Source organism: Peromyscus maniculatus, chromosome 2 (genome assembly GCF_049852395.1).
Source record: "Peromyscus maniculatus bairdii isolate BWxNUB_F1_BW_parent chromosome 2, HU_Pman_BW_mat_3.1, whole genome shotgun sequence".
Classification (NCBI taxonomy): Eukaryota; Metazoa; Chordata; class Mammalia; order Rodentia; family Cricetidae; genus Peromyscus; species Peromyscus maniculatus.
This window is the reverse complement of record NC_134853.1, coordinates 85,246,788-85,272,146: the sequence shown is the minus strand read 5'-3', so window position 1 is coordinate 85,272,146 and position 25,359 is coordinate 85,246,788. Positions and strand designations below refer to the sequence as shown.

At 50.4% G+C, this 25,359-nt stretch overlaps 1 protein-coding gene across 3 annotated transcripts; it reads left to right on the top strand.

The window, feature by feature from the left end:
• The first annotated feature begins 6,862 nt into the window (after nucleotides 1-6,862).
• On the top strand, nucleotides 6,863-13,910 carry Kif12 (kinesin family member 12). Of its 3 annotated transcripts, none has more exons than XM_076564349.1 (19): nucleotides 6,866-7,012; nucleotides 7,108-7,173; nucleotides 7,263-7,341; nucleotides 7,740-7,867; nucleotides 7,958-8,033; nucleotides 8,378-8,512; nucleotides 8,651-8,786; nucleotides 9,403-9,494; nucleotides 9,674-9,830; nucleotides 10,393-10,511; nucleotides 10,600-10,704; nucleotides 11,230-11,332; nucleotides 11,422-11,506; nucleotides 11,675-11,761; nucleotides 12,052-12,136; nucleotides 12,213-12,311; nucleotides 12,876-12,979; nucleotides 13,060-13,175; nucleotides 13,437-13,910. In XM_076564349.1, exons 1-18 carry the CDS (start codon nucleotides 6,987-6,989, stop codon nucleotides 13,172-13,174), a joined length of 1,797 nt encoding a protein of 598 aa, XP_076420464.1. In that variant the 5' UTR covers nucleotides 6,866-6,986; the 3' UTR covers nucleotide 13,175; nucleotides 13,437-13,910. The 3 variants fall into 3 exon arrangements, 2 of the variants coding, with proteins under 2 accessions (XP_076420464.1, XP_042127205.1); XM_042271271.2 differs by having other exon boundaries at nucleotides 11,416-11,506; XR_013049150.1 differs by lacking the exons at nucleotides 13,060-13,175; nucleotides 13,437-13,910 and having other exon boundaries at nucleotides 6,863-7,012; nucleotides 11,416-11,506; nucleotides 11,675-12,136; nucleotides 12,879-12,979.
• Nucleotides 13,911-25,359: the final 11,449 nt, after the last annotated feature.

Below are 25,359 nucleotides of genomic sequence, written 5' to 3'. Positions count from 1 at the left end.
CTTCTGCTTGTGCACACACAGATGTACTTATCTGCACACTCATGTTCATATAGCACATGCATACACATACACTGCACACACAACACATACACACAAGTAGGTAATTCAACAGTATTTAATTTTTTAAAAAATCATGTTTACTAATGTCACAGCTCTTGAGGTTCAAACACACACACATCAGGCCATCACATAATGGTGGGTGGCATCATGATGGAAGTGAGCAGGGGGAGGGAGAGATCACATGACAGAACAGGAAGGCAGACCATGGGAGAGGATGGGTTCACTGTTTTGTATTCAACACCTCCCTCTCTAGCGAACTGACAGGAGGGCTCACAATAACTACACCCATCTCTTCAGGGCAGTGACCCAATGACCTAATCCACCAAGCTCAGTCTCTTAAGAGTCTTTCTCCTCTCCCATCACCACACTGAAGACAGAAGCACCAACATGTGAACCATCAGGGATCAGACTCAAACCTTCATTCACACTATAGAATACACATGTGTTGACATTGTGTTTGGAGACTTTGAGGTCACTAATTCCAGCAGCTGCTTTGGAGCACCCTCCGAGTTTCCTGTATACACACACATCTGTGGAAAACAACAGCTTTACTAACTTTACTTCCTCCTTTCCAGTTGCAATGTCCATTTTTTTTTTCTTTCAGGTGTTATTATTCCATTGGACGTTTGCAGCTGCAGGTTCTGCGTCCACAGATTCAAACAACTCATCAGAATGTAGTTAAAAGCCTACAAGGGGCTCCTCTGTATAGAACATGTACAACTTCCCCCGTATTGTTCCCTAAATAATACACTGTAGCAACGACATACAGAGTACTTGCTTTGAGTAGGCAGAACAAAGAACCTAGAGATCATCTACACTAATGTGAGAATGTTCCTAGATGACATGCAAATACTATGCATTCTATTTTTTTATTTTGTGAGCGTGTGCATGTGTGTGCGTAAGGTAGAGTGTGTTGTATCACATGTGTGTACACATTTGAGTGCATGTATGCCTAGTGGAAACCAGAGGAAGACACCAGGTGCCTTGATCTCCGCTCTATTCCTCTGAGACAGGGTCTCTCACAGAATCTGCAGCTAGGCTGGCCACCAGCGTGCCTCGGCAATCCTCCATCTTAACCCGCTAGCGCTGGGGTTACAGGTGAGCATGGCCATACCCAGATTTCCTCCACCTGTGTGCTGGGAACTTGAACTCATGTCCTCACACTTTGTGTAGGCAACACTCTCCCTCCCCTAACTACGCATTTTTTGTAAGGGATTTGAGCATCCATGGGTTGTGGTATGAGAGAGTGCCCTGAAACCGACCTCCCAAGGACACCAAGAGACAACTTCACCAATTTGTATCATGGTCACGGAAGAGTTACTTTAATCATTAAATAGGATGTTAAACATAGATTTTTTTTATAAATGACTTTTTTTTTCAATTAAGGAGTATCCACTGTATGATTCCTTGTTGCTCAGAGCTTTTACTTTTTAAATCACGAATAACTGTTAAATTTTATAATTGTTTTTTGTATTTATTGGGATGATGTTTGGTATTTTTCTTGTAATGTGTTAAACCACACTGGTTAATTTTCAGGTGTAAAACATTTTATATCTCACTGTGTTTGACTGGATGACAATTCCTTGGGATTTTTAACATTTGCATTCATTAGAGTTAAAAGCCTGCCACTTTTTTTTGGTCTGATGTCATTTTAAGTATTGAGTATTAGGGACTAATTCATTGAAAAAAAAAAAGAAAAGAAAGAAAAAAGAAACTTGGAAGTGCTCCGTCTGGCTCTGGTGTGGGTTTGTGCAAGACTGACATTACTGCTTCTTTTGTGTTTGGAAGATTCCCCAGTGAGGGCTGCTGGGCCAAGAGTTCCCTTTGTAGGGAGGTTTTCAATTGCAAATCCACCTTGTTCAACAATATGCAATTACACAGATAACTACCCATTCCCCTAACCATTTTACTAAGCAGGCGCCTTAACAGATTTATCCACAAATTTATGAATGGGGCCAAGTTCAGATTTATTACCATAAAGCCATTGATAGGAACACCTTATTTTTTAGTGTCTATAATGTCCATAGCAAAATCCCCTTTTGTTTCTGATACTGGAGCTTTTTGTTTTCTAGCTTCTCTCTGTATTAATTAGTTTGGTATTTATACAAGTTAATGTTCTCATCCAAAAGCCAGCTTTGCCTTTTCATCAAGATGGCATCTAAAGCAGAGGAGGAAGTGACTCCAGTCTCGCTATCTTTACTTCCTGATTTTGTTGGGGAGAAGACACAGGTTCACCTGGCTCCTCATGGCAGCACTTTGGGTGCCGTTAACAAAACTGGGCTCATCTAAGCGGAGTCCAACTAGCTAATTCTAAACATGTGCTTCTTCATCATTTTCCATTGTGTGGGCTCCCTTGGAGGCCTGAAGAGGGTGTTCAATCCCCCAGAGCTGGAATTATGGGCAGTTGTAAGCTGCCTGATTTATAGGTGTTGGGAACTGAACTTCGGTTCTCTGTGAGAACAAGGACTTGCTTTTAACTGCTCAGCCCTCTCTCCAACCCCCTCATTATTATTACTATTATTTTAAAGACAACTTTTGTCTTGGCTGGCACTTCATGCTGTGTGTCAGCTATGTATCTCATTAGTCTCTGCTCTTAGCCGGGCCATTTCCTTCCTTCCTTCCTTTCCTCGGTTGACTATGCTGTAGACTTCCTGAGCTGGAAACAGGGATGATTGGTTTTGTCTGTTTTCATTTATTTATTTATTTATTTATTTATTTATTTATTTATTTATTTATTTATTTACGTGTGTACATGTTTGTGTGAAGGTGCACATATGTGATAGTGCCTGTGTGGTCAGAGGACAGCTTGTGAGAGTCTGTCCTCTCCTTCCACCTTATGGGTCCCAAGAATGAAACCCAGATCTCCAGTCTTAGCCTCAAGCCCCTCTGCTCAGCAAGCCATCTTTCTGGCTCAGATGGTTTGTTTAAATGGGTTTTTAAAACCATACTTTAAGTATAGTCATAGAATATACATATTAAATAACACTATAATAATATGATTTGGTATAGTTTTTAAACAATTTTATTTTTAGACAGGGTATCTTTATGTAGCCTGGAACTTGCTATGTAGATCAGGCTGGGCTTGAACTCACAGAGATCTGCCTACCTCTGCCTCCTGAGTACTGGGATTAAGGGCTTACATTATCATAACTGGCATAATATTATTTTAAACAAAGTAGGGGAGGTTCAGGTTAGAAAACCTCTCTTTTCCAGAACATTATTTTTTTAATCACTTTTTCTAAATGGGTCAAGGTGACAAAAGTATTTGGTTACTTGTCTTTTCCTGTTCCTAGTGCACCAATGGTCAATGGAATTAAAAAGAGAGCTCAATGTTCACAGTCATGGCCTCAAAGGAATAACATATGTTCAATTCTTTGGGATGCAAAAATGGTTCTTGCTACTTTAAGAGACAGAAAGTTGAATTCACAGATCCACTCCAAAAACAGAATAAAAATCATGATGGTGTTAAAAGTAGAAAAGGGGAGCTTTAGATGCTCTTTCATGATTGGTTTTTAATCTTTTGCATTCGTTACACTGTGACAAAGCATCTTGCAGAAGCAACATCAAGAAGGGTTTATTTGGGCTCACAGTTTGAGGGAGCACAGTTCATCATGGTGAGAAAGTTACCAGAGAGGCATGATCATATTGCATCCACCGTCAGGAGGCAGAGACTGATGGATCCTGGAAGCTGGCTTCCTCCTTCTTATTCAACCCAGGACCAATTGTCGATGGTGCCATCAACAATTAAGATGGGAAGACTTCTCTTAACATGGGTGGTAGGTACATTCCAGTGGCAGCACAGATACAAAGCTTTTTCCTTTGGGCTATTTGCCTTTGAGTCTTGCTGGCAAGCTCATCTACCCTGTTCATGAGTGTATCTACCCTGCTACAGCAGCAGCTGCTGGTGCTGATGCCAAGGCTGCCAAGGCTGCCACCATTCTTCCCTGATATCCAAACCCAGCTTCTTCATCCTTCCAACATGATTGAAGACTAGTGGCTCTGCAGCATCCTCCAGGCCTGCAGAGGCAGATTGGGAGTGCTGAGGCCTCCAGCCTCATAGATTGAGCATCTACCAGGTCTCAGCCTTTCCTGTGTGAAGAGAGAATGCTGGAGTGCACAGATTGTGTCCTATAAGCCAATCTACTAAACCCTTCTTCAATATATATGTACATATTCCTCCCATCACTTCTGTTGCTCTAGAGAACCCGGATACATGCTGACACATGCACCATCTATGCCAGTGGATTTGTCTATTTCTCCTCTGTGTTGGAAGCCTGAAGAAGCTGGTTCTAATATCAGCAAAGGAATGTTGCAGCAGAGGTAGCAACAGGATAAGATGAACTTGCCTGCAGAGTGAGGGCAAGCAGGCAAAAAGCAAAGTTTCCTGTAGCCCGAAGTTTTCCCGTGTCCCGCCAGGCCCATGGCAGCTTATAAAATAATCACTCAGAGGCTTAATATTAATTACAAACTGTTTGATCTATGGCTCAGGCTTCATATTAGCTAGCTCTTTCTTCTTAAATTAAGCCATTTATATTCATCTATGTTTTGCCATGTGGCTTTGTGGCATTACCTGTGTTCTATTACATCTTGCTCCCCCAGCAGCGCTCAGCGTCTCCTCTGACTCTGCCTTCTTTTCCTTGTTGCTCTGCTTGGATTCCCCACCTGGCTCTATTCTGCCTTGCCATAGGCCATAGAAGCTTCTTTATTAACCAGTGGTAGCAATATATATATATATATATATATATATATATATATATATATATATATATATATATATATATTCACAGAGTACAGAAAGACCATCCCACAGCAGTTTCCTTCTCCCATGTTCTTTTCTCTAGGGTGCCATCAGAAGGGGCTACCCATATTTAGAGTGTGTCTTCCCACCTCAAACAATCAGATCAAAAGAATCCCTCACACAAGTACCCAGATGATTGTGCTTTAGATAATTCCAGATTCTGTCAAGTCAACAACCAAGATTAACCATTGTATAGGTTCTTGTAGATTCCAGGCTGCCCTTGAACTTGCTATGTAGCTAAGACAACCTTAAACTTCTGATGTCTGACGGTTGGGATTACAGGTATGTGTCTAGTTTTTGTGCTCTTAGGGACTCGATTTAGGGCTTCATTCATGCTAGGCAAACATTCTGCTAACTGAGCTACATCCATCTGCCCCATCCTTAGTGGAAGGCAAGATTTGACACCTAAAATTGTCCTCTGACTGTCATACTTGTGCCATGACATATGCCCATACTTGAGCGTGCATGCGTGTATACACACACACACACACACACACACACACACACACACACACACGCATGCTTGTGTTATACTTATTGTTAGAATGTACATGCGCTGTCCAGTAGCCAGGCAGGATGCTTAGTCATCCTGAGGCCTTACGTCCTACATAATCTGTGTACTGCGTGAGCATGTACTACATGCATAGTGTAGCTACATAAGCTCATATAAAACAGGTTTCACCTATTCCTTCCCTCTCTTCCTGCACAATCATTCCGTAGGCCTATGGAATTCCATAGGTCTTTCTTTTTTTTTAAGACTTATTTGTTCATTATGTGTACAAAAGAGGGTGCCAGATCTCATTACAGATGGTTGTGAGCCACCATATGGGTGCTGGGAATTGAACTCAGGCCCTCTGGAAGAGCAGTTGGTGCTCTTAACCTCTGAGCCGTCTCTCCTGCCCTCCATAGGTCTTTCTATTCCTTTCCCTTAATAAACTCCTACCATGGGTTTTGTTGTGCCTCATGGCTTCTCCCGTATGGTAAACAGCACCACTTAATAAATAACACTTATTCCTCTTAAATACTCCATCTACTATTTGCTCTCGACTATTCAAGGTCTGACTCTTCTCATCACCTCCACCATCAACCCAGAGTAGAAGTCCAAGACGTAGAGTGTCCGAGTGTCCTATGACAGACGTTGCCCATGATGCCTCCTGTGCTCTCCTCTGTTCTTACCCTCTTGCTGACTCATCAACAATGACAACCTGTCAATTCCCTGTTCGTGACCCTTGCTGGCTTCCTGGTTCTCTGAGGAGTGTCAGAGGATGTAGCCCTCATCAGCCCCAAAGCACCTCGTCCTTGCCTTCCTTGAGTGCTGTGCTTCACCTGGAGCTCCTCACCTGCCTTCTCACTCCATGCACCCTCAACTTCAAGCCTCTGTGCCTCCCAAAGACTCCACACCCTTGTTGTTACCACCTGTCTCCTCAGCAGCAACGGGCAGGTCTACATAGGATTGATCAGGCCAGGGGTTCACCCTGGCGACTGGCAAGGAAGAGTGATGGCCCAGTCTGAGCACACTCACAGACATCTCTGGGGCTGTTGCTGCTCTGGTAAGCCAGACCAGTGGGGTTAAACACCACACTGGCTTTGGATTAGCTTTGGCCTGGCAGAGGCAGGTGCACCAATGTTTAACCAGATGCTGGGAAGCTGATGTCAGTTCAGCCCGGAGCCGCCCAGCCGGGTTTTCTGTGGTCCTCTGCTTCCTGGGTTTTGTGGTGAGAAAAGGCTGAGCTATTGAGAGACAGAGGGTGTGTGCCAGAAGAGCCTAGTTCTTTCTCTGGCTCCCTGGCCTTGGCTGAGTCCTTCCCACCCCTGATTTGTGTCTCTCTGTAACAAAGGAGAATGGTCTTGGTGGTCCTTTGGATCCCTCCTGAAGAGACTACCCAAAAGCAAGCGAGCCTTAGGCTCCAGAACCCCCTAGCCAGAATGCCCTGGCATGGGACTTTCCCCACCTCACAGGGTGGGGTGGGTAAATCTTTAACTTGCTAGCTCTGGGTAGGCTGGAGTCTTTCTGGATGACTGGTTGTGGGGGATTAGGGAGGAGGATGTAAGGTGTGTGTGTGGACAGTCCCGCTCTGGTGAAGAGGGGGATACTGGAAAAGGAAAGGAATCGTGTGCAAAACAGGGCATGGAGGAACGTGGATCTCCTGACGGGTAAAGCACAGTTCATGTGAAGTTACAGAGCCCTTGAAGCGGGCCCAGAGGACAGCGACGAAGCACAGGGGTGGTAACTCTCTTTTTGGACACAGAGACCCAGCACGGAGCCTGGAGCAGGGGCCAGAAGGACCAGAAACCCCCATTCAAGTGGTGCTCAGGTAAGTATGGATGGGCTAGGAAACACCCGGACCACAAAGGGACCAAAAGCACTATCCAGATGGACCATCTGGTCTCTCTTGGATACCAGGGTGCGTCCCATGAGCACGGCAGAGCTGCGTAGAGGGGAGCAGAGTGCTCTGCACTGCTCAGGGACCCGGACTCTGCAGGTGAGAAGCCTTCCCAACCTCCGCAAAAGAACCTGTGGAGGGGACCCGGGGCCCAAATGGAGCAACATTGCCTTAGGACCCTTCTCTCTGTAGATTGCCCCTCCTCTACAGAGTGCCCCACCCTCCTTTTAATTGTCCTGCCTCCCCAGGGTGCCCTCTCCCACCCCAGAAATACCCCACCCCTCCTAGATAGCCCGCTCAGTCCGGAGTGTCCGCCTCTCCAAATGCCCCATCCCTACACAAGGCCTCGCTCATGCCCGAGGGTCCCTGCCCTCCAGGGTGCCACATTACTCTAAAGCCCTTTCCTTCAGAGTGCCCCGCCCTCCTTCAGATGACCTTTCCCGTCCTGGGTGCCCGGTCCTGCACAGTGCCCCGCCCCTACGCCATCCCCACTCCAGGTGAGCCCCCCAGGTGGCGGTCCCGACGTGGCGTTCCGCTTCGGCGCGGTACTGGACGGGGCGCGCACGCAGGAGGACGTGTTCAGGGCGTGTGGCGTGAAACGCCTGGGCGAGCTGGCGCTGCGCGGGTGAGTGGGGCGTGGGCTGCGCGGGGCGTGGGTGTCCGCCCAGCCCGGATCCCCGCCTCCCGGGCCCAGCCACGCCCTTGTCGCCCGCAGTTTCTCCTGCACGGTCTTCACTTTTGGCCAGACGGGCTCCGGGAAGACTTACACTCTGACAGGACCTCCTCCGCAGGTGGGTAGCAGGGTTTGGGATCTGGCCCCCGGTCGGGGTTATGGGCGGGACTCCAGGGCGGAAGGGGAGTGGTCAAAGAAATCCCGCCCCGTTGGTTTGTAGACTTGGTATCTGAGGAACGAAAAGCAAGCTCCCGGGGACTTGCAGAGTTTGGAGCGTTGTATTCTAACTTGGGCAACATCAGTGACTCGCTTCCAGTTAATTTGTCTGTTGGGTGGCACTGATGAACTGCTGATTGAGATTCCAATGAGATAGTGTGGGGGAGCGTGGCACTGCTTCTGGCGCAGTTAGTGCACTGCAAAAAGAGTAGACTACGCTGCAGCTCCAGCTGTCTTTGTCCCCAGGGAGAAGGGGTGTCCGTTCCCCCTAGCCTGGTTGGCATTATGCAGAGGACCTTCGCCTGGCTGTTAGATCGCGTGCAGCACCTGGGTGTCCCTGTCACCCTCCGGGCCTCCTACCTGGAGATCTACAATGAACAGGTAGGAGAATGGCAGTCCACCTGGGAAGAAGGCCATATATTCCAAGGACCAGGGATGCTAAGAAGTGGAAGGGGAGACGGGATCATGGTCAAAGAGCTATGAGTGGATGGAACCTGCTTCTCCTCTCTCCTCTCCCAGGTTCGGGACTTGCTGAGCCGGGGGTCTCCGCGGCCTCTGCCTGTTAGGTGGAACAAGGCTCGGGGCTTCTATGTGGAGCAGCTTCGGATGGTGGAGTTTGCTAGTCTGGAGGCCCTGATGGAGCTCCTGCAGATGGGTAAGCTGCTTCACGGAAACTTTGGGAGCAAGGATTCCTCAGTTCCTTGTGAGACGCCCTGAGGATCGGGGATGCTGGAATTGGGACTTCAGAAAGGACTCTTAAGGCAGAGAAGGGCCAGCCAAGCAGCAATTCAAAGACGTGGCAAGGGTGCCCACATGCTGGTTACCTTGCCTTCCATATTGCCTGCCCATGTCTCTTGCTCACTCCTCTTGGTTTTATACCTTCCACTTTTGCAAGGCCTAAGGGCAATGGCCATACCCCTTAGTCTAGCTTATCTATAAGGTCCCGCTATTCCAGCCTTAGTTACTCATTTGAGCATTTACTTAGAACCTTCCTCTGGCAGACACTAAGGACACTGGGACACTGGATCTGCTCCCAGCATTCTACTTCTCTGCTGATCTCTGTTTTCATTTCTCTGTCTTTCCACACAGCAGGAAAGGTGCTTATCTGCCCTTCTTCTGCTCTCTTCTCTCATACTCAGCACTCAGTCCCTGAGCCAGCCCTTCATGCCTCTGTCTGGATGCCGCTCTGACATTCTTGCTCCCAGGGGACGACCCTTCCCTGGGATGGCCCGTTCCCTGGGGTGGACAGCTCCTGATGTCCCCTTCCCCAGGCCTTAGCCGCCGTAGGAGCTCCTCACATACCTTGAACCAGGCCTCCAGCAGAAGCCATGCCCTGTTCACGCTGTATGTCAGCCGCCCAACTGTGAGTGCCCAGCCTTGGGGAAGGGCTAAGGAAAGGCTACCCAGCAAAGCTCTGTCTTTGCATGTATAAACCAGCTTGGATCTTCTGGGTGTATTGGGGGGAGGACCTTTGACCTTAAGACCTTGTGAATTTGATGGAGACAGTCTCCTCTAAGTTCCCATCAAGCCCTGGTCCACCAGCCTCAGCAGGTACCCCCTGTGGATGCTGGGGAGTCTCCTGTCGGGGGAAAGCTGTGCTTCGTGGACCTGGCAGGCAGTGAGAAGGTGGCGACAACAGGATCCCGAGGGCAGCTGATGCTCGAGGCCAATAGTATTAACCGCAGCCTCCTGGCACTGGGTAAGAACTGGGGGCTACAGGTCTGACTTCTGGGTCCCTTCTTTGCTCTGGATCCACTGCTATACTAGGGCGACCACAGGACTCATAGTTACAGATGAGGGAGGGCTGGAGTTCTGGCATCAGGTCTGAGGCTAACTTTCCCTTTCTGGTTATCAGTCTGTATGTTCTAAAGTCAGCAGCATTACACATATCCTTTATACACTTGGAAGACAGCCACAGTAAGGGGAAAGGAATGGGTCTGTGTACCCAACAGCATGGCTGGCCCTGGAACCCTAGGGAGCTAGCCTCAGTACTTTCCTATGGTGTGGGAGCTGCTGGTGACATTCCTTTTCAGTTAGTTATTTGTTGAAGATATCTTGCGTCTCTGCTGAATGTTGGAAATTGGGTGAGCATCACATCTGTGCCTTCAGAGAGCCTGGTCTGCTGCCGGACACCAATGTGAAAACTGATGAGATAGGACTAGAGTTTTGCCAGCCTGGCTGAGCTTCCTGCTCTGTAGCAGCCCAGCCAGACAACTTTGGGCACACAATGCAATCTCTGTGGGCCTCCCTCTTCTCGCCAGGCCACTGCATCTCTCTGCTGTTGGACCCACAGAGGAGGCAGAGCCACATTCCCTTCCGAGACAGCAAGCTCACCAAGTTGCTGGCAGACTCACTTGGGGGCCGTGGGGTCACCCTCATGGTATCTGATGGATGAGGGAGCTGGTAGAGAGGCTGGGCCCTGAGGAAGGGTCTCTTCCATAGAAGCACTCAGAGGAGGTCCTCTCTAGGTTGCCTGCGTGTCCCCTTCAGCCCAGTGCCTTCCCGAGACTCTCAGCACTCTGCGATATGCAAGCCGAGCTCAGAGGGTCACCACCCGACCACAGGGTCCCAAGGTGAGCAGGCAACAGCCAGAGCCCGAGTTATCATCCTGGTTGGAATCTAGGGCCAGATCAGAGTTGGGATTTGGGTTGGAAGCCTGGGAATGATGTCATGGTTGATGTCAGGGTCATAGGCAAGGGTCTGTGTCACAGTTAAAGTCTGGGCAGGCCTAGGGCTGGAAGGCTGAGTTGGACTGTCATCAGGATCTATCCAAGACTTCAGCTGGTTAGGTCTAATAGGGGGGTCTGATATGGGGTTAATTTGGGGAATCACAATCTAAGCCAAGACTGGGGCAGAAGTGAGTTTGGGCTTGGAATCAAGTCTGGTTCTGAGTCCCTTCAGGATGACCTAGTAAAGACAAGGCCCAGCCTGGGCCAGCACGCAAAGCTGGCAAGTGAAGCGGGGGGGGGGGGGGGGGGGGGGGGGGGGGGGGGGGGGGGCTGGAGTTTGGGCTCCACACATCCCCACACCAGGAAGGCCTCGTGCAGTGCACCAGCCTATGCAGTCATAAACAGTGGCCTGGGTTTCTTCCTTGGCAGTCCCCTGGAGTAAAGCCACCCCAGCCAGCAGAGGCTGAGCTGCTGCAGCTCAAAGAGGAGAATCGTCACTTGCGGTCCCAGCTGGATCAAATCCAGACCAAGGGTATGAGCTCCCTGGGGGCCGAGACGGGGTGGTGGGTAGAGTCTGAGTGGCTGAGATAACAGCAATGCTCTGCTTCCCTGCAGCACCAGGGATCCATGGGGCCCGGGTGGCCTGGGCCCAGCAGAACCTCTATGGGATGCTGCAGGAGTTTATGCTGGAGAATGAGAGGCTTAGGTAAAGCAAGATGGGGGCCAGCCCTGGGACTCGGTTCCTACCCCTTCTTGCTCATCTATTTTGGCCAAGATACTACCTACCCATCCCTGGTTCTCTGCTCCTCCTGGTTCCCACCTTCCCTGTGGTGCTGGTCCTGCCCCCCATCACCTGGAGCCTGCTCCCTGGCAGGAAAGAAATGAGGCAGCTGCAGAGCAGCCGGGACCTGGCCCGGGCAGAGCAGCACGTCCTGGCCCAGCAGGTCCATGAACTGGAGAGGTGAGTGTAGCCATATGGAAGGCCTGGGACGTGGACGCTGGCAGAGGGGACTTCACGAAACAAGTGAGAGTCTGATTCTGATCATTGGCTTCAGCTCCTGATTCTGTCACCTCCTGGCTGCATGTGTCAACCTCGGCTAATCATTTGACCATGAATTTCCCGGTCCCCTCTTCTGGGAGATGGGGTCTTGGCTTGGCTGCCTTACTGGGTTGTTTGCGGATGAGGGGATGAGTTCATAGAGAGGTGTCGAGGCTGAGGCCTGAAGGCTCAGACCCCGCTCTTCTTCCCAGGCACCTCCTTTCTGCTTGTTCCCGTCCCCAGCAGGGCTCCGCCCCCATGTGCCCCGGCTTGATGGGCCCAGCTGCCTCCTGCCATGTGAGTGCCCCTGCTCACCCTGGGTTGTGGGAGACAAGCTAGAATGTCATCGAGTCACTGCGATGGCCTCTTGCAGGCACTGCCACCCCTCTGCTCCTGCTGTCACCCCTGCCCTCTGTGCCGAGTATCCCTGGCCCACTGGGCCTGCCCACGGAGAGAGTGCCATGTGCCACAGGTAAGAAAGGCCAAGATGTGCCTGGAGAACTGGAGGCACTGACCCAGGCTTCAGCGATCCTGGCGATCCCAGGGCTCTGGACTGGGGCATGGGGGTGAAGGCGGGGCCTAGGTCCCTCTCTCTGCCCAGGATATAGAACGTCTGCTTGCCTGGCCTCTAGTCCTGCCTTCTGTTAGGAGTTCTCTCTCTCTCTCTCTCTCTCTCTCTCTCTCTCTCTCTCTCTCTCTCTTTCTCTCTCTCACTTATTCTCTCATTCACACATGTTCACCCGTGTCTTCACTTCCTTCATCAATTCACCCATTCCTTCTGGACACCTTCCTACGCCAGCCCAAGCGTTGGGCCCACCTCTGTTTCCGTCTCTGCCTTCAAGGGGCTCCCAGTCCCTGGGAAAGACATTACAAGAACCACCTGTAGCCCACAGAGGCAATGAGAGATCCACCTCTGTATGCTGGCCTGCTGCTCTTGGCATCCTGTGCAGCTGGAATAGCTGGGGGTCAGCATGGGGGCAGTGGTACCCAGACCTGAAAGCCTGAGGTCACCCAGGACGGGCTTTGGTCTTTTCAGCAGGTGCTAGAGCCCGACGCCCCAGGTCACATCTCTCTGTCTTCTCGGCTCCCACCCTGGGCACCTCCACCAAGCCCTGGCTCTTCCAAGCCCCCACGAGAGAGGTGGGCCAAACCTGGGGTGTTAGAGTGGGCAAGGGGAGGCCTGGAGGCAACAGGCTCACTGTTCCTCCATGTCCATCCAGGAGCCACAGTGACTGGACGCAGACACCAGTCCTGGCAGAGATGCTGATAGGGGAGGAGATGGTACCCTCGGCACCACCCCTACCCACCGGGTCCTTGAACATGCCACCATGCTGAGGTGAAAATTTGGGGGTTTTGTGCTTTGTGGGCCTTGGGCTTCCCATCTTGAACCAGGGAATGATGGGAAGTGATTTCTAAGACCTTTCTAGTTGCCAGCCTTTGAGTCTCATGGCAGAGTCCTCTCCTCTAGTCATGACCCCTACTGGAGCCTGGGGATTTGGGGAGAGAGCGCTTGGGGCTTCCACAGAAGAGCCTAGGCCTCAGTAGGCCTGGGAGGTAGGCAGGGGGTATACATGCTTTGAGTTTAATTTCTCCATAGGAGGATCTGGGATCCTGAACCTGACCGAGAGGCCGGAGGCCCTCACATGCCAGATCAACAGCTCCCTGAACCTCAGCCACAGTCAGCCACAGCCCAGCGAGAGCGTGAAGAGCCCTGGCCAAGGCCTCGCTCCTCATTAAACACTGCCAGACTGGCTCTGCCCACTGGACCTACATCTCTGTCTGTTAATGGGAAAGAAATGTTGCTGGGTAGAGCTGGGGGATTGTAAGGTAGTACAACCCCTTCCCCCCCCCACACACACACACCAGGCCTTGAACCTGAGACTGGGTTCAAGAGACTGGAGTGGGTGGGAGTGTCTGAATAATGGGGCTGGAGAGATGGCTCGGCAGTTAAGAGCACTGGCTGCTCTTCCAGAGGTCCTGAGTTCAATTCCCAGCAACCACATGGTTGCTCACTGCCATCTGTAATAAGATCTGGTGCCCTCTTCTGGCCTGCATGCATACATGTTATATACACAGGAAATAAATCTTTAAAAAAAAAAAAAGAAAAGAAAAGAGAGAAAGAAAGAAAGGAAGGAAGGAAGGAAGAAAAGAAAAGAAAAGAAAAGAAAAGAAAAGAAAAGAAAAGAAAAGAAAAGAAAAGAAAAGAAAAGAAAGAGAAAGAGAAAGGTCTCAGCTATAATCTAATTGGTCTTGTGCTCTGGGTGGCCCTCTAGGTGGCTGTCACTTCCATGAGGGGTGGTCCATGAGGGGTGTGGGACTGAGAAACACAACCCCAAGACTTCAGGGTGCCCTGGCCACATGCAGAGTTTGGGCTGTGTCCGAGGCATAGGGGAGCCTCGGAAGGCTCTTGAGAAGTCCCCAGCTTAGGTTTGTGTCTTGATCATGTTGGCCCCGTGGGAGGTAGAAGCAGCACACTGGCAGAGATCGTCAGAGAGAGAAAGAGGCACCTTGGTTTGCAGTATTAAGCAGGCATGCAGCTGGAACTCCTCTCAGACCTGAGCTGTGGGACTGGCCAGGGCTCCAAGCAGGCAAGCCTCAGCCATAGGCCTGTGGGAGCCTTGGGAAATAGCAACCCAAACTAGTTAGGAAGCTCCAGGGAGCGTCTGGGAGCCTGGAAGGGCTGCGAGACTGTCCTGGAGACCTCCTATCACTGAATAGGGTGGCCCAGGTGTGGATACCGGGACCCGTTTCTCCACCGTACTTCCTGGTACAAGACCAAGCAGAGAAGACTCTGCACCTCTCACCCAGCATTCGGAAAATGAGGCCCTGAGTGTCTCCAAAGATGTCTCCTTTGGGAACAAGGACAAAAAGATAAAACCAGGGTGTCTTGAGGCCCCTCTGAATATGGTGTGTCTTAGGCTTTTCTGAGTCTCCCCGACTCCTGAGTCTCTGTAGGGAAGGTTCTGGAAGCTGGGACTAACTAGTTCAGCCCAGGCTGCAGCCCCCAGGGAGCAGATGTTGAGCGGTGTGACTTTGTGACTAGACATTGGGGCTATTCAGCAGAGGCCAGGATGTCCTTAGAAGGTCAGGGTCAAAGCAGAATCCAGAGACAGGGTGATGGCCAGAGGCAGGCAGGCAGAGTGGGTTTAGCCACATGGGTTCCAATCACCTTGTTGCTTCTCCATAAGTGGTCCTGGGCAACTTAGCTGCTCTGAGCCCAGGTTACCTTGTGTCCAAAATGGACAGAATAGTGATGTTCCTTTACATGACTCTTAACGCAGATGAAATTCTCTGACATTTGGAAATAATGTCACAAGAGGCTTCTCTTGGGTTTGGCCAAGAGTTCGGTCAAAACGCAAGTTACAGTCACGTGACAGTTTGACAGAATTATGGTCCTGACTCTGGAGATGGCTCGGTTGATGGAGGGCTGTGCAAGCATCGGTCTGTAGTGCACACAGGAACATCAACATGCGAGGCTGGCAAAGTGGCCTAGCAAGTAAAGGCACTGGCTGCCAAGCCTGTCAATCTGAGTTCAATCCACAGGACCCATGTGTAGTAGAAAGACAACCATCTCCAAGTGTCCTGACCTCGACCTGAGCAACATGGCTCCTCCAGGAGACCGAAAACAGACAGACAGACAAGTATGTGCATGCATGCATACATACATACACACAAAATACAGATGGAGCGGCACATGCTTGTTGTAACCCCACAACTGAGGAGGCAGAGACAGGAGGATCCCTGGGGATCGGTCAGTCTAGCCTAATCAACGAGACAGGCTAGTGAGAGGCTCTGTCCCATAAACAAGAGGTAGATGGTGCCTGAGAAATTGTTCCTGAGGTTGACCTCTGGCTTCCATGTGCATGTGCACAATATGCACATATGTGCACAATATGCACATAGACACATTCACACAAACTGCTCGACAGATACATAGGCAAACCTGCCTGGGGGGTGTGTGGCTCTCACAGGCAGTGCCAAGGAGCTCTGCCTGGGCAGGGGTGCGCTTCTCAAGACGGGATTCTAGAAAAGTCTCATGGAGGTGATGCTTATACAGGAGACCGGAAGGGAGAGGGAATCCCAGATGTCAGCATAAGGTCCCTTTGCTGACATTTTCGCAGCACCTTATCAGTGTGGGTGGCTTTGCCGTTTCCTGCTCCTCCTTGGCCCCCTGGACCCTCATCTCACTGCCTGGTGTATAGCCCTGCTTGTTGGGAAGTCCTCTGCCTGAGGCAGAGAAGGCCCTGGCACTGCACGTCAGAGTCTTCCCTAGCCACCCTGGGAGTTGGAGGATGGATGGGGACCACCGGGGGGGGGGGGGGGGGACCCTGGCCCCAGCTGCCTCATTAGCATTTGGAAGATCCTCTTCGGCCAGCCAGGTTCCTAGTTTCAGCTCCTGCCCTTAGCTCAGCAAAAGCCTCGTTTCCTTTCCCCAAGACATACGGGACTCTGCTGACCTCCACTGCCCCTGGCTGCCCAGAGCAATGTCGCCATTCCCTCTGCCCTCCCCGCCCCCCAGGATGGCCACTTTTCTAGGATCCCTAAGCTCTGGGGGATTCCACAGGATTCTAGTCCCAGGGGAGACTTCACATCCACTTGGCCCTTAGCGAGACCTGCAGACTCCAAACAGGCTCTTCTGGGATCCTAAAAGCCACTGCCTAAGGCAGGTTGCTGGAATTGGGGGGCAGGGCTTTGGCAGTTTAAAAGGCTGTCAAGAGTGCAAGAGTGGGGTGTGTGCAGAAGCCACAGACAGCTGTAGGACAGATGGCACCAGTTTCAGGAAGATGCTTCTGAGGACACTGTTCAAACCACTGGGAGATGCTCACTTGTGCACTTGCACACACACAGCCTGCACACACAACCTGCACACACACAGCATGCACACACAGCATGCACATACAACCTGCACACACACAGCATGCACACACATCCTGCACACACACAACCTGCACACACACACAGCCTGCACACACAGCCTGCACACACACAGCATGCACACACAGCCTGTACACACACAACCTGCACACACACAGCATGCACACACACAGCATGCACACACAGCCTGCACACACACAACCTGCACACACACAGCATACACACACAGCATGCACACACACAACCTGCACACACACAGCCTGCACACACAGCCTGCACACACACAGCATGCACACACAGCATGCACACACAGCCTGCACACACAAATAAAGTTTTCAAAATCAATCAATAAAAATAAATGACCGTGAGGAGGGCCAGGCTTATAGCTCAGGGGATGAGCACTTGCCCTGGGTTCAAATCAGATCACCCTAAAAAAGACAGTGAAGTCTCATCAGGGATGAACCTCCAGACAGACGCCCAAGAGTCAGAGTCGAGGGAGAATGGACACTACTGTCAGAGCAGCTTGTGGCTTTAACCCCAACTCCCCAGTGGCTCTTTTCTCTTCAAGCATTTCTCCTTTGGTCTCATACATTTGCCCAAATTCATATTCCGTTTTAGAGCTTTTGTGGGAGTTTCAGCCCCTCAGGGGACAGTTTGTCTCCTTGTAAAGGACAGTTCCATCTCTGACTTCTTAGGTGTCCAGGATGCATCTGCCTTAGTTTTCCAGATAAACATGGTGGGCCGAGTAGGCAAATAGATGTGGCCCTGCTAGGAATCGGGAACAGCGATCAGTGGAACTCCAGACAGGTGAGTGCCATGGCTGGAGAGCAGGACTCTAACCGGGAGACCTGCTACATGAGCCTTGCACGGCCCTAGTTGTCACTGATGTTGGCCCTAGGATGAACTTTGGCAGTTGAGTTGGGCTGTGGCCCTGCGCTCTCACTCCTTGTGATTGTAAGCCCTCACTTAGAGACAAGCCCTCTACTTTGCAGACGCTGGTAATACTAGCCTGAAGCTGAGCCAGCGCCCTGCTCTTGTGGATCGTCTAGCCAAGTGATGAGGAAAAGAGAAGCCAAATGACAATGACTGTGCGGAAATCGTGACAACCAGCGCATCTGTGTGTGCCAAGCCCTGCTCGCAAGCCTCGCAGTGGGCCAGAGCCTTCGTTCCTCAATAGCTACCAGAAGCAATGAGGATGCCCTTCTCAGTTTAAAGGAAGGAGAGGCAGGATGTACGTGTGTTTGAAATGGTTCCTGAGGAAAAACCATTCTCAAAGGCCGCTGTGCAAGCAGTCCAGCTGGACCCCAGGGGAAGGGCCAGTCAGGGGTCCCTGAACATAGTCAGTTTGAGCCTAGAGGACCCAACCATGTCAGGAAGAAGTTTGCCCCCAAGGAGGAAGTGTTACCACCCCTCAGACAGGGAATCCCTCAGACTGCGTCACTGGCAACCTGGCTCAGCAGATAATGGCATCTCCCTCCAAGCCTAATGGTCTGAGTTCAGTCCCTGGGACCCAAGTGTCAGGAAGAGAACCAACTTCTGAATGCTGTCCTCTGACATCCACACACAATGTATGACACACGTGTACCCACAGACATATACAGACATGCACACAAAATAAAGAAATGAAGTTAATTTTTAAAAAGGATTCTTTCAGACTTCTCAGGGAAGTAGGACTTGTACAGCCCCAGCTGGAATTGAGAGAGCCAGAAGTGCAGGGCAGTGATGTCCAATGGGCAGGGCCTTGGACAAGGCAGGTCTGAATGGCCCCCAGGCTCTGGAGTCTCAGCAGCCTTTGCTCTCTCTCAGCCTCCATCTGCCCAGCTTACCAGCTACATGATGAAGCATTAACCTCACTAGACCTCAATTTCTTCTGTGAAGTGAGGATAAAATGATTTACCCTAAAGAGATGCAAGCGCTCATGGGGATGATAGGATTAAAGTGGATGCATACAGCCTGAAGCCCAAAGCCTGGCCCTGGCCAGTGCTACATAGATGCTAGCTGTTATCACTAGGTCGTCACCAACAGATGTTCTCAGCACCAGCAGGGACCTGTCATTCCTGTGCCTGCCCAGAGAGAACTGGGTACAGCCCAGAGGCTCTGGCCTCCTGCTATTACAGATGGTGATGTCATCTCTGCTGGCTTCTTCCTTCGCTGGATGCCCTGGACACCGAGTCTTCAGGGACAACAGGGGCCAGTCAGAGGGGAGCGGGGAAAAGATTCCACTCTTGTCCAAGGTGATAGTTGGGGTATTTCCACCTGTCTTTCTCGAGGAAAGGCCAGTGGCACACTCTGAGGAGCCCCACTTACCTCATGGCTGCAGGAAGGAACCACTTTTGTCTTTCCACACATGTCAGGGTGCATTCACATGGTCAGCCAAAATGGGGAGAGCCCCAAAGTCTTGCTTCCATGGACAGAGGAGACCAGCCTGCAAAGTACAAGACAGTGACAATATTTCCTTCCAGGGCATTCACAAAAACTTCACAAATTCCTTCTGGAGGCCTTCTTCCTGGTTCCAGATACCAGGTGACAAGCCTTGTCTCCAGGACAGCTGGATCTCTAGGACGCTTTGAATTCCACAGGGTCCCACCTTCAGGTGTGTGTGTGTGTGTGTGTGTGTGTGTGTGTGTGTGTGTGTGTGTACATGCTATGTGTGAAAGTGTGTGTGTGTGTGTAGGGCATACTCCCATGTGCTTGTAGAGGCCAGAAGTCAACCTCAAGTGGTACTCTCAAGTGTCGTCCACCTTGGTTTTTGAGGCAGGGTGTGGTGATACATTGTTTGTCATCTAGGAAATAAAGCTTGCCTGAAGAACAGAGGACAGAGCTAGCCACAGAGTTAGCCAGAGAGGTCAGGAAGTGGTGGCACACACCTGTAATCCTAGCACTCAGGAGGCAGAGATCCATGTGAACCTCTGTGAGTTCAAGGCCACCCTAGACTACACGAGATTAATATAGTCTAAAAGAAACAGAACCAGGCATTGCTAGCACACACCTTTAATCCCAGCACTTGAGATCTCATGCCTCGGCTACCAGTATTTGGGAAGCACACATGTCATTAATCCCAGCACTAGGAAGGTTGAGACAGGAAGTGATATGGCTGGGCGAAGAAAGGCATATAAGGTGGGAGGAGACAGGAATTCAGGCCCCTTTTGTCTGAGGACTTAGAGGCATTCAGTCTGAGGATTTGGGGAGGAGTTGGCAAGGTGAGACGTGGCTGTGGCTTGTTTCCTCTGATCTTTCAGCACTCACCCCAATATCTGGCTCTGGGTTTTTGTTATAAGACCATTTAGGATTCATGCAACAGCAGGGTCTTTTACCTGGCCCAGAACTTGCTGATTCAGCTAGGCAGGTGGCCAGAGAGCTCTTGGAATCTGTGGATAACGGGGGCACAAGTGTGCGTGCACGTGCGCACGCTCACACACACACACACACACACACACACACACACACACACACACACACACACACACGCATGCACACAAGCACACACTCTGACCTCTCTCTGTGGGTTCTGAGGACACTACCCAAGTTCTCCCGTTTGCATGGCAAGTACAGCCCCACGGTGACCCCCTCTCTAAGTCACCAGCTCCCTACAGTCCCAGCCGACAGCATCTCACGCTCCATCCACTCACTAAGCCTCGCTCTCTCCAAGGAGCAGGAGCAGGATGGGCTCTTTTGCCGTTCATCTTCATGCACACCTTTGCTCTCCGTTCATCTTCATGCACACCTTTGCTCTCCGTTCATCTTCAGACACACCTTTGCTCTCCGTTCATCTTTATGCACACCTTTGCTCTCCGTTCATCTTCATGCACACCTTTGCTCTCCCACTCACCCCACTTCACTCCGGACAGAAAGCAGAGTCACAACAGGCAAGAAAACAGGTAGCAGGGGTCAGAGGTGTTCCTGGACAGTGTGGTCAAGAGGTCCTGCCGGTTACCAGGGCCCAGGGGTAGGGATGTCAGCAGAGAGCCTTGGTGATCAGGGAGGCAGCCCTGGGTTTGTAGCGATGATAACTTACCTGCAGGGGACCTTCAACACCTCATCTCTCAGCCTGCTTTCTGACCTGCAAAGCAAGGCTACCCGATAGTCAGGGCCTGAGCAGAGACTTAAGAGAGACAGCCTGCAGGACCCGCAGGTCTCCTGGGTGCCTGACAGTCTGTGTGCTCAGTTCCTGCTCCCCAGCAGAATACCCCCAAGGACTTTAGTTTTGTTTAAGGGCCTCTCTCAACCCTTCAGCTCTCTTAACAGGCATGGGGATTGGCAGGTCAAGACGGAAGGTGACGAGGGGGTTACAGCAGGCTCAACAGGCATGGGGATTGGCAGGTCAAGACGGAAGGTAACGAGGGGGTTACAGCAGCTCAAGGAAGACAGACTCTAACCTTGGCTTGTTGTTGTTACTTTCACATGCCTTTGCTGCAGGCCTCTGAGTCCCTCTTCTTTGCTTTTTGGAAGTTCTCTGCTGCCCCCTGGTGGACAGGAGGCATTCATGCATTCCCAGCACAATTCCAACCAGGTACGGAGGCCAAAACTGCTTGGCTTCCTCAAGTCCACAGACTTTGGGGATGTTTCCCCAGGCATCTGCCATGCCCTGTTTCCTCTGTGTCACTTGAGTGAGCACTGTCCCGTTTGGATGTTTAGAAGAAACAGCTGAAGCCAGGGAGGGAAAGGACTGTAAGTCACTGAGGACTGATACTCAAGTCTCCAGGTGGCATCCCTCAACTCCGTCTTTCTTTTGACGGGGTCACAGGTAGCCCAGTCTAGCCTTGAATTTTGTATGTAGCTGAGGATGACCTTGAACTCCTGATCCTCTTCCCTCTGCCTCTCAAGAGATGAGATTACAATATGTGCCTCTGTGCCTAGTTTATGCAGTTGCTGGGATTCGAACCCAGGGCCTCATGCATGCTAGGAATGGATTTTACTTACAGAGATAGAAACCCAGCCTGGCTATATTCTTGGTCACAGGGTGAAAAGCAGAGCGTGGAACTCAGCTGGGCAGCAAGGACTTCCTTTTTCCACTGCCCTAGCATCCACCTCCCCACCCACCCCCACCCCCCTGCTTCCCTCTGGCGGCTCTGAATGGATAGCCCGTGACAGTGGACAGGGCCTCCACCCTGCCATGCCCTTTGGCACTAAGCTTGCCCACACCCACTGGCCTTGGTTCTACCCTGAGGTCCCTGCTGGACCATAGCAGCTTCGACTGTCCGGTCCTCCCCTCTTCCTGGAAGCCTCCTGAGCACTTACCGTCCCCCAGCTCTTTCCCGGTCTCCGCATTGATCTCCCCTGACCTCAGATATGCTCTCTACTGCCTTCTGAACATAAGCAACCCTGCTCCTGCCCCCACACACAGAGCAGGGGGGAAAGCCCCAGGCCTGGCAATCCTGCCAGTCACACGGGACCAGCCCCTCCCCTCTATCATCCAAGCTCCCAGATGAGGGATGGTTTTAATTTTAATTAAAAATACCTTTACATGTATTGATTTTTATAAGCATGCACATATGTGCACATGAGTGTGGGTTCAGAGGACAGCTTACAGAAGCTGGTCCTCTCCTTCCATCATGTGGATTTCAAGGATCAAAGTCAAGACAACAGGCTTGGCAGGAAGCACCTTAACCTGTGCGGCCATCTCACCAGCCCTGGTATTGGTTGATTTATTGTATCTCAAATGCATCTCTCTCTCCATTTTCCTCTTCTGAGACTTTTGTGACTTTGTCCCCAGTGCTGAGATGACTTCCCTTCTGGGACCTCACTCTCCTGTGCACTCATGTGTGCACATGTCCTCTCTTTGGGTGAGTGCTCCTCCCCTGGCTTCTGCCTCCCATCAATATACTCTGCCTTCGATCATTTCCTCATTTGCCGGCCTCCTCCCCAAACCCTGTCAGGGTCCCTATTCTGTTCCTAGCGACAAGGTTGAAAGAATGAACACTTGAATAGCCATGATGTGAGAGTGAGGGTGTAGGCTTGGGCTATAAGCTGAGTGACCTTGAACAAGTCCTCTCCCCAATGTGTTCATCTGAACACTGAGACAACTAATGTCTGCTGTGCTGGGCTCCTGGGTGAGCAATATCATCCCCACCTTCAAATTATTCCAGAATCATGATGATTCCTGTGAACTTTGGGCCCCCTGGGAGGCCCCTCAGCTTCTACTTTGAAATAAAGGAGAAGAGGGAATGGGGGATCCTAGGTCTGCCTGTCTTCTCTCCCTACAGCCCCTGTTAATGTTTAAAAATGGTTCAAAGTCCAGATGGCCTTGGCTGGGGTCCCCTCTGCTTGCTCTGGTTAATAATCTCAGGAGTGCAAACATCTGGAGCAAGAGGAGTGATCGGCATCCCTGGCCATCCTGTGGTCACCTCACCCCCACCCCTGCCCCACTCCTTCCACTTACGGGCATGTTGAGTACTAAGTAAACTCCCAGCTTGCCCTCACCTCAGCAGGTTGTACTACGAGCATACGGGCTTGTCCCCAAGAGTCTGAGATCAGAGTTGGGGTACCCTGAGTTCTTTAACTTTCCAGCCTGCCAGGAAGGTCAGAAAGGTTATGTTGGAGGCTAGAGAGATGGTTCAACAGTTCAGAGCAGTGGCTTTGCTCTTCATGAGATGCCAAGTTCAATTCCCAGCACCACATGGCAACTCACATCTGTCCGTAACTCCAGTTCCAGGACATCTGACACCTCACACAGACATACATGAAGTTAAACTAGCAATGAACATAAAGGAAAAATAAAATACATACATATACATATATATATAACTTATTATATATAATACTTTATTACATATGATGTATCAATTATATATGAAACATATATTACCATATAGTTATATGAATATATAACTTTACATTTTTATAGCATTGTAGGTTATTAATATTACATATTAATATATTCATATGGAATATATCTCTATAACTCTATAAAATATATATTATAAATATATTATTATATAATAAATTATAGATAGATAGATAGATAGATAGATAGATAGATAGATAGATAGATAGATAGATAGATGTATAATGCATGTATCCCAGGTAGTAGGACAGTCACTGGGGTGGGCATGGACATTCACAGACTGCATCTACAAGTGGGTCTCTCTTGCCCTCCAGGTGGACTCAATGGTAACTGCCCTGTCCTCTCATTTACAGATAAGGGGAGAGAGAAAGCTGTCCCAAGATCCCACAGAACAAGGAGTCAAGATGCCTCACTTCTGCTTCTCTGTTCTCCATCTCAGTTCACCTCCTTGTGCCCAGCGTTAGTCAACCGTGAAAGACTGAGAAACTGGGCTGCTGAGATGGTTTAGTGGGTAAAGGCCTTGCTGCCAACCTTGACAAGCCAAGTGTGATCCCTGGAACCCACATGGTGGATGGAGAGAGCGGACTTCCGCAAGTTGTCCTCAGACGTCCACAGGTACCTCCACCACAGCACATGCACTGTGCATGTGTACTCCAGTCCATACTATTCGCACATACAAATCAAAATTAATCTTTAAAAAGTCAGAGAATCAGGAACACAAAAGAGGGTAACTATGCCAGAAAGTTAAGCCAAGACAGTTGCTGTGTTGAACTGCATATGGTGCACAGGAAACCCTCTCATTTACAAATAGACACATGCACTCTGGATGCCAGCAAAAGGGGACTGTGTCTGCTGGGCCTCACAGGAGGAAATAGCCCACTATTTGCTCAGGTACTGACTATGGAAGGGAACCCCTGAATCTCCCAGGGCCCTTGCTCTCAGGAGACAGCTGTAACAGGGATTCCTTGCTGCATGAAGGAATCTGTCACAAGAGGAGTAGGGAGGTAGGAAGGATGGTGGCTGGGACCCCTGGAGAAGAGAGAGGCACATGGAGACGGATCATAGTATCATGGACAGGAGTTTTTAAAAACTCCTTTTAGCATATGGAAATCTAGAGGCCAAGGATGGAGCTCAGCTGGTCGAGCTCTTGCCCAAGATGCACAAAGCCCTGGGTTTAACCCCCACCACAGCATAAACCAGGCAATGGTAGGGCATGCCTGTGATCCAGGCACTCATGACATGGAGGCAGGAGGATCAGATATTCCAAGGCAGTTCTGACTCCAAATGGTTCAAGGCCAGGCTGAGCTATAAATCCCTGTCTCAAAGAGAAATTTTTGTTGTTGCTTTAGATGAAAGGTTACTGTGTTACCCTCCTTGGGCTGCTGTTGCAAAAGACTCCAAATCACTAGGAACAAAACAAAATAAGTGTGTCATCCTGAACCAACTTGCCATGATGGATTTCATCTAAAAGGAGGACCCTGATCTGGGGTTCTGGACGGACAAACATCTTGCAGAGGTGGTAAATTACCCTACACAGACACTTTAGGGATAATGCTGATGCCCACTGGAATAACCTCTTCAGCCCTCAATCCAGGGCTAGCATCCAGATACTGATGTTAGCTCTGCTTATGGGTGAAGAAAAGAGAGGACCAGCAACCTTCCCAAGCTCACACAGCAGGAGGACCACAGGAAGCTGCCTGGCTTTGGAATCTCTGCCCTTAACCTCCTCCAGGTGCTCCCTCTCTCATGATGGGGCCCTGAGTCATTCCTGTCACTCCTGGGAGACTCATGACATATGTCTGTGAAAGGGCCATGCACAGGCTTCTAAGGTGGGTGTGGAGGGTTCAGCTGGGTCCTAATA